At 39.9% G+C, this 13,484-nt stretch overlaps 1 protein-coding gene across 1 annotated transcript in view; it reads right to left on the bottom strand.

The window, feature by feature from the left end:
* Nucleotides 1-12,666, bottom strand: part of PRKD1 (protein kinase D1) — a 135,187-nt gene extending 122,521 nt beyond the window's left edge. The window contains exon 1 of the mRNA XM_061463463.1: nucleotides 12,107-12,666. Within this exon, the coding sequence (XP_061319447.1) occupies nucleotides 12,107-12,295 (189 nt within the window). The 5' untranslated portion in view covers nucleotides 12,296-12,666. The remainder of the gene's footprint in view (nucleotides 1-12,106) is intronic.
* Between the last annotated feature and the right edge of the window lie 818 nt (nucleotides 12,667-13,484).

Below are 13,484 nucleotides of genomic sequence, written 5' to 3' on the forward strand. Positions count from 1 at the left end.
ACTGACTATTAAATATAATTTTCCAGTGAGGTGTTAACTGCTAATGTACTTCCTTGGCAATGTGATAGCATCACAAATCATCATTTCTACTCTTACTGCTGCTTGCTTATGGAAGACATAGCAAACTTCTTGTTTCATGAACAAAATATTTGGGATATAAAGTCTTCAATAAGATATTCCCTATCATATGCTTCAAAACAGAATGTTTCACTGAAGATCAAAAGGAAAGGAGGTCACCTATCCTTATGCTGATATTTCTGTATTTTGCACTACGAAAACTTCGGTGACATTTTGATCTGCTAATTTGAAAGCTACCTCTCATTCCAGAAAACTATAGAAATTCCCAGGGTACCAACAGCTAAAGACAACAACAAAAAAAAAACAAACAAACAAACAAACAAAACCCCAACAAACAAAATCTACCTATTTTTCTACATAAAAAATAAAATTTGATGTTAAAATGTTTCAAAAAAAAAAAGAAGTTATGTGAAAGCACTTTGATTTTTCCTGCAAACTGACATTTTTATGCTGAGAAACATCTAAAATGCAGATTTTTATATCCATATTCAGAGACAAACACAAGCAAATAAAAAGTTTCAAAACCATTCAGTAACAGTCATTTCAAAGGCTCTATACATCAAATAATAATACAAGAGATGATTCCTCTTTTCTTGAAAGGAGTATATACTTTGCTGACATTTGCTTTCCATTGTCATTTTAATTACATTTTTCTGTCTTACAAAATAAGTGCATTCAGAAGTATTCCCTTCCATACTGTATCTCTGGAACTTACTGAAGAAGAATACTAAGAAATTACAAGTGAGAAACATACAGTCATGAAGATCAACTCCTTTGTACCAGAAGAAACCATAATAAATAGACCCAACTGTAGAACTGGCTCATAAAACATGAGTATTTGACCCAAGAATTTATTCACAAAATTCTAACAAGACTTTTATCATCATAAAGATACCTAGCAGCATATTTTACAATTCATACAAACGTCTTATGCAATTTCAAACCAATCCTCAATATACATTGTACTTAATATTACCGTAATTCATTACAATCCTTTAATTGTTATTTGCAACTAGCACGTATCTATATACTAATAACCATCATATCCTAACTTTGTAGAAACATTCTGAGGATACATTACATGAGTATTTGACAGTATTTCTAGTTCTATACACACCTTTGCATTGTAAATTTCAAGATTCATCAAAAAAAACACTATTCTACATTTGAATTCTTACATATTTTACACAGAATAAACAATTCTGTTAAAATTAGTCAAAACCCTGCTTTTTTCACATTTAAGTCCTTCACAGCATCAATATGCCATTCAGAAATGGAAACTAGTATGTTAGGGAAGGAAGTGACTTGTTCAGTGGTATCTATGGCCTCCAGGATTCAGAGAAGTGATAAAATAGCATTTCCCAGATTCTCTATTTTCTGTATCCCTTAATACCAAGCCAGCATAGAAATGCCTTTCAGTACACCTGAAGATGCAAATTCCAAAGTTTTAATACTGTTTATTATTCTAATAAAAAGGATTATTTCCTCAATACAAACAAAATGTGCGCGTACAGAAAGCAAAAGTTCTCTCATAATGCTATATTAACACATATAAGCAATTCTTCATATATCTAGAGAAAGAATAAAAGTAAAGATTATTCTAATTTAATGTCTTTTCAAATTGTTGCAGAACTAGTTGATCATCTAATTCAGGAGGATTAAAATAATTTGAATAGTTATTAATCTTTACAAATATATTTGTAATTGTCATAAGGTTCACTCAAGATTTTTTGGTAAACTCTTGTCCTTTTGTTTATCTGTACACATATAAGCATGATATCAACATGGCAAGCATCATTCAACATGCTTTTTTGATTGAAACATGTTGTGAAAAGAAGGGGATAATGATCAAGCCACACTAGTGAACAATTTTTATACACTCCTACTCAAGAGATGGAAATTAAGCTCTGACTTGCCCTTTGTGAAGCTTCTCTCTTGTTATACAATGACTTTTGTTGTTTTCGGAACCTCTGAGGGGGAGGGAGGAGAAATGGTGACATCAGAAATTGATTTAACAGGGACAAAAAATGCCTCCTAAATTAAAGGTAAACAGTGCAACTTCACTCATCAGCAATGGATAACAATATTTTAGAGAGATTCATGAAGGGTTTTTCTTCCTTCAGATCTTTTCCTGAGGTATCTCCAAATACATTCTAGCAAGTTCTTACACATTGATTATTATTTATCTCTCAAATAAGGAAGCAGACATTTCCTGACCTTTTAAAATGACCATATAAAGGTTTGGGGTTTCAGGCCATCTTTGAACAAACAGGTCTGATTTTCAGTAGCTTTAAAAGTTTGGAAATACTTGTTTCACACTTCAGTCTTCTAAAAGGGGTTTTCATCCTTACTCTCTTAACTATGCTACACTCCAAAACCTAAAATTTGCCAAACGTTTGCTACTTTTGTAACAACATAAAGCATTTACTTCTGGGTAAACAAAGGTATTTAACAGTAGTATGTGGCTGCAGTTTGAAACAGTATTTAAACAGTGTTTAAATTTAAATTTAAACAAACATTGCACATATGTGAATGCACACCACATTAAGATATACAGAAAAAAATCAGCAGCCAAATTTCATCTCAGACTGATACCCTTAGTTTACTCAACAGCTATCAATCCAGAATACTAACTTTAGATGCCTAGATCACATAGTGAGACCATTTGATAAAAGCCTCTTAAGAAGCACAGTATAAATGAGCAAAGGTGGAGGAAGAAAAAAAGCAAGACTTAATACAACACTAACTTTAGCTTTGGTGTCACCTTGGCCTTCCCTCTGAGCACTAACAGCAAGGTGGGGTCTAAATGATCCATATTTTTTTCCTGCTGAATGTCTTCAACAAGCACACGTCCTCGCTGATAAGACAGTGAAGTCAAATTTTCTCATCGAGTCGCTTCTCTAGTCTTCCTTGAAAAATTACATTGCTCTGCTTAAAGAAACCTTCACAGCAAATGGGTGTGTGACTTCATTTTACCATTACTTCCTTTCAACTTTGCACTGACCCTTCACCATTACACAAGGATAATTCATCAGGCCCCTCCCCTACATAACACTATTTTTTATTTCTAATCCATAAGATTTTAAGCCTTTAGTTCATACTGAAAGAGGTGGCCATTTTTTTGTGTAGGACAGACAACGCTTTGGGGAAAAAAATGCAGTGAAAATTATTTGGGTTTGGAACTAGACAGACACTCATACTCTACATATTTTGCTGCATTCCTTCTTTTTAGAAGCAGGTATATAAATGTATCAGAACAAACATGTAAATTCACATATACTGCAACTATCTGAAAGTATAATTTTCACATTTTCCCAGATGTAGTTGATTTTGGGTGGCAACATAAAATCCTCAGACAGGTAAGATCAGCACTTACAACATCAAACAGCATAGTCAGCACATCAACAGTCACATCATGTAAACAGACAGCAAACCTGTAATTCAACCCTTTAAAGCTGATGCAGAAGGGTGCTGAACTCCGTAACAAAACGGGAAAACTATTACAGCTAGACTGGAAAATGTGTCAGTAACTCATACTGTCCTCCTTATCAGTGAGGTTTCTTTCACCCCACAGGCACTCATCCCATGGATCAAACCCACAGTTTAAAACAGTTTAAATCACGTAACTGTGGCTCAAGGATCTCTGGGGCTTTCAGGAGTGTTTCAGCCCCAGTACAGACCCTTGCCTAGCATCTATACATTATGTAAGAACACATGGTACTGCAAAGAGGGAGACCATGTTACACTTTACCATTATGGTCCACCGATTTCTATTTTTATGTAAAAGAATTTCTCAGATGGTAGGAAAAAAAGATAAGGCAAGATGAAAGTTGCTGGTTTTAAGGATAAGCATATTTTAGGCAAATTGCCTTATAGCCAGAATGTTGCTCCCAGTCCCAGCTGTGTCTTGTCTGTGCTTTTGCAACTGACAAGACGCTAACAAAAACTATTTCTAACACTTGGGGGGGAAGGCAGAATATTTCTCAAGGTTGACTTTTTTTTTATGAGAGAAGAAATAGAACATGCTTTCAGACTGCACACGACATGTTCAGATATAGCTCTTTTTAAGGTGTACAAGACAGAAGTTTAGAGCTGGCAACTGTGGTCATGGTTTGCAGCTTCTCCTTGTATATCTTGTGCTTAAAATTCCACTGGAAAGACCTTTTTATGCTGACCACTAATAAAAGCCTCTAAATGCCTTTGTTCTTCTCTTGGGAAACAACTAAGATTCAGATTAGATGAAGTACATTCATATGCCTTTTTCTTTAAAAGAGTAAGATTTGATATCTGATCTATTTGGATCAGAATAACCTGCTATGTTCTAGTTGTAATGATGTAACAGTGTTTCCGAGAGAGTTCTGACTGCAGAAGAGGCACACGCAGCAGGCTACAGCTACGTAAGAAAGACAATCACAATAACATACATGTTGCATGCATGGTGGGAGAAGTGAAAGCTTACCTCTTGACCAAGTTTTCTTCATCTGAAGAAGAAAACAGAAAACAGAATTGCAAGGAACAAGCAAAAGGAACCCACAAATCCATGGAGGAAGAGGAAGTAAACAACAAAATTTCCATGTAACATCTTTTATCTTTATGCATGTGCAACTGTAATATGCCTACGCTATTACCCCATGTAATAGCACAATACATTACATCACCTTTCTAGCCTTCATGTTTTTCCAGCAGATAAAACTAGAAGAGGATTTTGAAAGCAAAAAAATCACTTCATGAAGTAGCTGACTTGAAGTCATGAAGCACATACTTCAAAGTTTTATACTTCAAAAGTTCAGATATGTGCAAGTTATTTTAATCTTACACACAGTTTTTGAGTGACATCAAGCCTGTCATCATTTTAGATTGTTACACGGATAGAAATATTTGAAAGGAAAGAAAAGTCCCCCAAAGCAAGAAATTATCCAGTAGTACCAGAAATCTTTTATGAGGAAGAAGATATTTTTTTTAAATTTAAATTTTTAATTTGTGAAAGGAATTTTGTTTGGTCTGCAAAACCCTGGACATTCACAGGGATGCCAAAAGCCAGGAGAATGTAAACAAAGGTGATGTCCAGAGCACAGAGAAATCCAAGCTGGGCACCCAAGCTTATCCAAGTGAGTGCCCTACCAGCCAGGCATAGAAAGGCATTGCATCAAAAGTCCCCTCCCACGAAGTAGTAAAGCACAATGAATGTAACATGTATGAAAAGAAAAACACTGTCAAAGATGAAGTAAAAGATATCTCAACAAAATTTTTTTCTTTTAATTCTTACATAATCCACATTCTCTCAGGTTAACAAGAGAATGCAACAAAATTCAGGCAGCCTTTCTAGCAGAATCTCTGTGATCGACCCTGTAAAAGCGACACTGCTATCTAACATTGAAAAATGAAACAAGTATTTCACTGGAGCACATCCTAAAGTAGATTCCAAATCTATCCTGAAACTGACAACTTGATTACTATATGCAAGAAGCATATAGCTCCAGAAGACAAGGGGAACAAGAAGTCCTCCTCCTAGCAGCAACAGCCAAATAGTCAACTGCTAGCATTGACTAAAGGCACACATACAGCCATACTGCTGTACAGACAGAATTAGTAAAATATTTCTAGCAAATAAATCACACTTTGGGTAAACACTTGGGAGACAGATTTTATTTATATATTTAACTGCATCTGTGTAACTGCAGCCATATTACATAATATCAACATAAACCTGTCCGATGTCAACCAGAGGGCAAAGTCAAGAAGTCAGAGATGGCCTGCAGCATTTTACAGAAGTAATTAAAAAACGAACAACAAACCCAAACCTACAAACAATGCATGTGCTTATCACAAGTTACTTGAGACAGAATCTATCTCAATGTTCTTAGTTTGTCTTCATTAGTTGTAGTTTTTAATTTTGTATAGACAACTCTTTAAAATTCCACAGATGTGGAACTGCTAACATAGAAGCAGTAAGAAAAAAGCAAACATACATTTGGCAAAGGTTTTCATTGCAATAATTTCATATGCAAAATATAGTGAAAATAAGAAACCAAAAGTACTTCAAGAAGCGTGCTTGATTCCTTGCAGGTAACCACAGAATAAACACACATGGTAACCATACAGCCAGATTCTCCAAACATAAAAAAAAGTCTAGATAAGAGCAACAAATAGTTTTCTACGCTTGTGAGGATTTCCAGAAATCATGGGAAAATACTTGTGGACAAAGTCTGCACAAACCCATACAGTGATTTAACATATGCCATGTATTTCACATCTAATCCACAGTACAGATCACCTGCATCCAAGCAGCAAACCTGACACACCTTCAGGTCATTTGTGTGGTTTATGCACAAATAAAAGTCTTGTATCAGACAGATAGTCAGACCCCTGGTATTGCAAATTCACCAAGCCCACATCATACCATGCCCACATATGCACAGTCTGGGAAATGCTGCAACTTCATTAATGAAATCCATCCTTTCTCTGGCAATAGAGCTGCATCTCAGCAGCAATGGGAGAAGCATCTCATATGCTTATTTACAGTATACCTTTTTTCATCATTATGGAAATTACATTTTCCTGGAGGAAACACTAGTAGAACTAACACATGACTCCTTTCGTAATTCCTTTAAAAATCAAAATGTCAGCTCCTTTGGTTACAAGTCTGTCCTCCACCCAAAGCTCCATCTTATTTCTTATACTGAGAATTCTGAGAATTCATTCAATAACCTTTACTCTTTGGCAAGGGATTTCTCAAATGCTCTATGTAAGTTTGTAACATTGAACTCATTTTCCTCATCTGGATCATTGACAGGACAGGTAACAAAGTTAGCATTTCTTAAAAAACCTCAGAGTTCCTTTAAGCAAATTCATACTGACTGACTTTTATCAAAATTATATTTTACCTAGTGTTTAGTCACACATGCTCCAAAAGTAATTTTAACTTATCTACAAACTAATGTTAAATACACTGAGTTACAGTTTCCAGGGTAGAGAATAATAAATGTAAAGTCAATAAAAAGATTTAACAGTAAACATCAAAACTCTCACCTGAGTTTATAAGAGTGAGATAATTATAAAAGTATTCACTTTGGAATATGTTTATATGTGTAATGACGAGGCACCTCTCATTCCTCAAATGCGCTTTAACAACTTGGTGTTTTCACAATACAGGCAGGCAGAAGAATTCAGTGCAAGAAAAGACCTACTTCAAAGAAAAAGGTTAAAATATTTTGTTACCAGTGTACACAAGACTCCATGAGAATTTAAGTTTTAAAAGATGAACAGCACATCTGTACTAACTTTTCCAGAACATACGAAGACCGTGGCTACAGCCAAAAACATAGCGAATATATGAAATCTCTAAATCTGTGTGTTTGACTGAAGGTATGCGAGTTTTGGTCAGGAGGGTGAAAACCTGTTACAGTGTCTCTGTTTACCCCGAGGCTTTTTCTTTCTACTATACTATTTACCCTGAGTCCCTACCCTACTCCAAAGGAAATGATTTCATTACTAGCGGGCTCTTGTTTATTTTAGGAGAATTTGTAGTTTTGGAGCAGGGACTGGGGAGGAATACTTCATCCATATAAACAAACCCCATATATTTTCTGTAGCTGCCTGAAACCTTTGCAAAGAAGGTTAAGCTTATTTTTGTGCCAACTTTTAGAAAAGCTCCTTTCTTCACTCAGACCGCACGTTTAGAGATTCCAGCCTGAGAAAACAAAACTAAGCTTATTTTTGTTTTCCCGTTTTATTTATTTAGAAAATGAGTTAAGACTTCTCTTACCAAGGACAGCTTGAAGCGCAAGTGGATGGATACCTGTTCCTGAACGTGTTTGGTTCAATTCTCACGAATACTTTAAAAAGGCTCTGGTTTTGATTTGCAACAATTCTCCTAATTTAACACTGAATATCTTACATTAAGCTGAATCTCAGCACAGTATTCCAGCTGCAGGATGTCACTTGAACCACCCTTTTATTACTTTTCTTTCTGTCCTTTCCTCTTCCTGACATGGCCTACTTTATTACTTTTCTTTTCCCCTTTCCTACTGTGAAATTTCAGAATTATCCAAACCAGTGAACCATTTACAACAGTAATTTTAGAAATCAATCTGAACTATGCACATTCTGAGCAGACCAAATTTTGCTTATTTTGGTTTCCAATTCCTCTCGACTTCCCTACTTCAAACACTGAAGGCCTAACCAACATCTGCTGTTAACGTCTGTCCTAAGGGCTATTTTATAAACCCCACATTCTCAAGGCAAATAACACTGCAGCATATATTCAGTTGAGAACTCAAAGTTTCCAAAACCTGACAATGCCACAGCAGTAGCCCAAAGCATCCTATGTTAAGTACAGCAATGACAAATTATTTATATTTTCAGACAAACATAAAAAATAAATAACCACTTTCCCCTTTGAATTAAAATTGTAAGAATTTGTATTAAAAAAAAAGTATAAAGACTCCTTCCTTTGTCTTTTGCTAGTAAGAAGTCTCTGTTAACATGATAATGCCAGACAATTAAAAATATGCCATGACCCTACTTAGCGTGCTTTGCATTACACTTTTGCCCTGAAGAAGTGGTTCTATTGTGTGCAGCTAAACCAAAAAGGGCAATAATTAAAACCATTTATCTTGAGAAAACAAAGACTGCATTTTACAATATCCTCCCACTGTTCTTGTGGGGGAGTTAGCCTAGAAGTCAAACACTGACACACATTTTGCAGTTGATCCTCGTTTCTTGTCAACCACATCATTTAAATGCTAAAATTCCAATTCAACTGCAGAAAAAACAACCCCACATAATGGAGTCTCAAGGGTTTCATGTCACTGGTTCTGAGACAAACAAAATGCACAAACTCAAAGGAATCAAATTTTGTTGTCTTCAGAACAGATAACAGATTTAAATGTGTGTGAATTTATGCCTGAAATTGGTATGTACCATTTCATCTTCAGGTTTGTTAAGAAACTTTCCATACAGCTCTCTCGGGATACAAACCCAGAGAGAATGCTTCTTTTTCAATGGAGAAAAAGACAGACTTCGCTCACTCAATTTTTCACATCATATACATTATTAATAGATGTATATATACATATACAGACATATATATAGTTAATATACTCTCTCCTAAAACTAGAAAACCTAACTGTTGCACTTCAGATGGTGTTTAAAGTCCAGCAGGGTAAAAATATGCAAATGTACATTTATATCTAAATACAGATTCCTAAATTATACATAGCAATTAACAGTTTCATATATGTGTGTGCATGTGTATATTATTTTTTATATAAAACCACATATATAGAAAAATGGTTGGTTTATATGCATATACACACATCCCCTCTACATTAACAGCCTCCTGAGGCTCCATTCTGCATACCTTGAAAGCTTAGCCCGATTTACCATAAATTTTGAGCAGCACTAAATTAAGTTGGTGTATAAACCCATGCTGAATAAAGGTCCTAAGTATATTGAATCAGATATACCCACATTATCATAGAAAAGGCTATGAACAGATGATCTGACACTGATACTGAAGAGAATTCAGCACAACCCTAAAAATAAAGTTGTGTACAGGAGGACTGCTTAAATATTTAACAGCTCACCACAGAGAGTTGATATTTGCAGTCTAATACGACAGCCACAGAGAAAAACAAAACCTTATTTTCTCATCCTTATATACTGTTCAGTGCATACTCTTTTAAGCAGACACTTGGGTACAAAATTGTTACCTGGTAGGCCACTCCTTTAATAACCCAAGGAAACTTGAAAGTAGTGTGAGACTTCAATAGAATATTCTTTATAGTATAGTCTCCTGCTTGATTGCGATATGCAAATACACATTTCTCATAAAATCAAGAGTAAGCAGTGCTTAAAAAACACTTCAGAAAAAGGGAAAATCATGTGCCTGTAACAGACAGGAAGTTACTGTGGAATAATTACTGAACAGTTACCTTGTAACAGTCCCAGTATCACATAATTATTTTTAAAAGAGGGTCTCTGGCAGTCTGCTGAGTAACTGTGTATACTTGCAGGTTTAAGCTTAAAACAGAGATTCTGAGGACTAAATAACATACAAATTTATCTGCAAAGTGGAGAAGGTAGAGCCCACCACCTGATGAGGAAGAAAAAAAAAAAACAAAAAAAAACCAAAAAAAAAAAAAGGCAAAAACCACACATACAACAGAAAAACCCCAAGGAAAAAAAAAAAAAGAAACCCAAAGCCTATCTTACTTCCAGTTTTCCCTTTCATGAGCCACTTCCTTCCCAACAGCCTTGGAAAAGCTGGCATCTGGGCTCTGAGAAATTGCAACTAGAAGAAAGTTCCTCATTCAAGCACACTGAAGAGAAGTAGCTAAATTATGCTCCCTTTTATGTAGTCAGGAAAATGTAACAAATTTAAAGTGTTAAAAATTGGTATGTCAGTACTAAATCAAATAAGTCTGACTCTTTGAGCATGAGCCAACACATTTAATTTTCTTCAGGCAATTGTTTGGCAATTGTGATTAAAATCAAGTTTATAGTAAACCTATGAAATTAATAAACTACTCAAGCACAAAAACATAAACAATACATGCAACAATCTTAACGTTTCCATTACTGCTAGCACAATTAGAAATGGCGAAACATTAAAAAGTATTTCTGAAGTCTGTGACCAAGTAACAAGTTTTGGCCTAGCTTTGAAAGCAAATATGGTAACATTAAACAAAAGGGCACACCTTGCTTCAGATTTCAATTTAATAAAGCAGGTAACCATTTCTTAAACCAAGAAAAATACAGAAATTAAAAATTAAGATGTATATTTCATACTTTTTTTCAAAACACTTCAGTAGTTACTCTTAAGAAAAAATCCCCTATTTAGTGAAGTTCACATCGATGAGACTCTACAAACAGACATTAAGCCAAAGCTAACTATTTCTTTAAAAATTAAATTCCCTACCTGAAATCATTTTACCATGGTGAAAACAAAGCGGTAAAAGCCCAAGTTTTTCCCATTATAACCTTCCTGAATACTTTATCAGTTTTGGGGTTTGCTTTTATATCCTTTGCAAACACTATGATACTTTAATACGGGTGTTTTCACACAGCAAATACTAGTAAAGTAAAACTTTATTTCAGTACACCACGATTGTTAAACACACAGAAATCAGAAAAGGATCCAAGTCAGAGGAAGTCCCCCGGTAAGCCAGATGGGACTCGCGTGTTGCGCGAATTTTACTGGAGTCCCGGTGAGCTGTGCCTAGCGATGCTACCGTTCCGGAGCAGCAGACCGGGCAGACGGGGCCACCTTTCCTCCCTGGCCCCCTCCCCTTCTTCGTCCCGCCGAGCTACCTGCAGCCACCCGCAGCGGCTGCCAACCAGAATGGACTCATCCCACTCCAGCCCTGCAGCCACCTGCCAGCTCCCGGGCCGGCACCCAGCGTCACCGGCCCCGCCGACCTCGCTCCCCCGGCTTAGCCCCGGCCCCCGGGCAGGCAGGACCGAGACACTGCGGGGCCTGCCGGGCCACCTGTGTGGATGCAAGGCGTGCGGAGCGCGGCGCTGTGAATCCTGGGCTCTCGGGGCTGTTTTTCCTTGTTGCTGTTTGCCTTTTTTTTTTTTTCTTTCAGTGGAAAGTTTTCTCTCCCAGCAGAAGCCGGGACAAGGCGCGAACTGCCCCAGGGCGCCGCGCTGCCACCAAAGCTGACAGGTTCCTGCCTCCCCCCTCCTTCCGCAGCATTAAAAAGCAGGCGGATAGATCCGGCTGGGGGTTGATTTTAATAACAGCTATTAGCACAGTTAACTGCATCCGCTGCCAACAGAGTAAAAGTTAAGCTCGCGTACAAGCATCCCGCACGGAGCGTCCTCAGCACCCGGGGGGGAAGGCAGAGGCAAAGCACGGCCGGGTGACGGAGCGGGGCCGGCCGCAGAGGAGGGGAGGGAGGCGCAGGAAAGTTGCCATCGGTCTCGTTAGCCCCGGCGCCGGGAGGCCAGGAAGGGAAAGTTCACAGCCACCACTAGCGGGGCCCGGCGGGAAGGGGCTCGACTGGAGGGCACTGCTTCTTACCTTCTGGTCGACGATGGAGCAAGCCATTTCCCGGACATGGGCGAGGCTGAAGTCCCCCGAGGAGTCCTGCAGCAGCAGTACCGGCTCCCGGCTCAGCCCGATCTGCAGATGGAAGGCGACGCCGCCGCCGGCAGTAGCCCCCGGCGGCGGCAGCGGGCTGGGAGGCCGGATCAGCGAAGGGGCGCTCATCGAAAACTTCCCTCCGGAGCCGCCGCCGGAGCCGAGGGGCCAGGGACGGAGAATGAGAGGCGGCCACCGCGACGGAAAGTTCGCGACCGCCCCGGAGGGGCCGGGCGAGTCCCCCGGGGAAGTTTCAGGGAAGTCCTACCGAGCTCCTCCCGGATGAAAATGGCGAGGGGGGGTGGCGGCGAAGGACCGGAGAGGATGCAGACAGGAAAAGGCGGCGAGAGAGGCGCTCAGGGCGAGTGGTAGCCCGGCCCAGCGCCGCCGAGGTGGTGCCGCCGCCGCTCCGGCTGTTGGCGCTGTGCGCGGCGCGGGGGCGGGACGGACCGCGCCCTCCGCCGGGACGGGCGCGACGCCCAGCTGGGACGGGCCGCGCCGCTCCGCCACCACACGGCGGCCGGGTCCCGACAGGCGGCAAGCGCTGAGCTCAGTGCTGCGGGCCCCTGGTGGCTGGTGCCCCGGCGGCGAGGCTGCGCCGCAGCCGTCACCGGTCTGCCCATCCGGGCCAGTCCGTGAGTTGTGGTGCAGGGGAGAGTACCCGCTCACCTCTCGCTGGGCAGTACCTCAAAGCCGCCTGCATCCCCTCCCGGTCTTCTGCGTCCGCCTTCCCGGGCCGCAGGTGGACACAGAGGCTGAGGAGAGCTCTACTTGTTCGCTGGCAGGCAGCGCGGTGGCCTCTCCCGGGCAGGGTGGAGGGCAGCTGCCTCCGGGGACGGAAAGAAACGTTAGAGAAGCAGGAGCTGCGGCCTGGCACCGGCTCTTCCGCCTGGCCTCAGCCAGCAGCCCCGGTCAGCACGGAGCCGCCTGCGCCCGCAGCCCCCGTGGGTGCTGGGAAAAGGAGGAAAGCACAACTTGCACCCCTCTCTTCCCTAAACCAGCTTCCAGTTTCGGGTATGGTCCTTACTAAGGAGAAGCTTCCTGCCACCTAAACCCAGGATGAGTTACTCTTCCCACCATCAGAATCAGCGCAAACCCCATTCTTTTGCACAAGCAGCACCGATGGCAGACAACGTCTAGACTAAATCCATTCCTAATCTCCATTTGGAGATCTATGAAGGCACTGGAGCTGTAAATATTCCAGGTACCAATGGAGAAATTTTTAAGCTGGATATGTAACACCTGTAAGGATGGCAGTATTAAATATATGTTTGCAAGTACAGTGGTTGATCAAATTTATGACCTGTTTCCTTACAAA

The sequence above is a fragment of the Pezoporus flaviventris genome, unplaced genomic scaffold (genome assembly GCF_033815535.1).
Source record: "Pezoporus flaviventris isolate CSIRO_AGI_PZ_B2104156 unplaced genomic scaffold, CSIRO_AGI_Pfla_v1 ptg000036l, whole genome shotgun sequence".
Classification (NCBI taxonomy): Eukaryota; Metazoa; Chordata; class Aves; order Psittaciformes; family Psittacidae; genus Pezoporus; species Pezoporus flaviventris.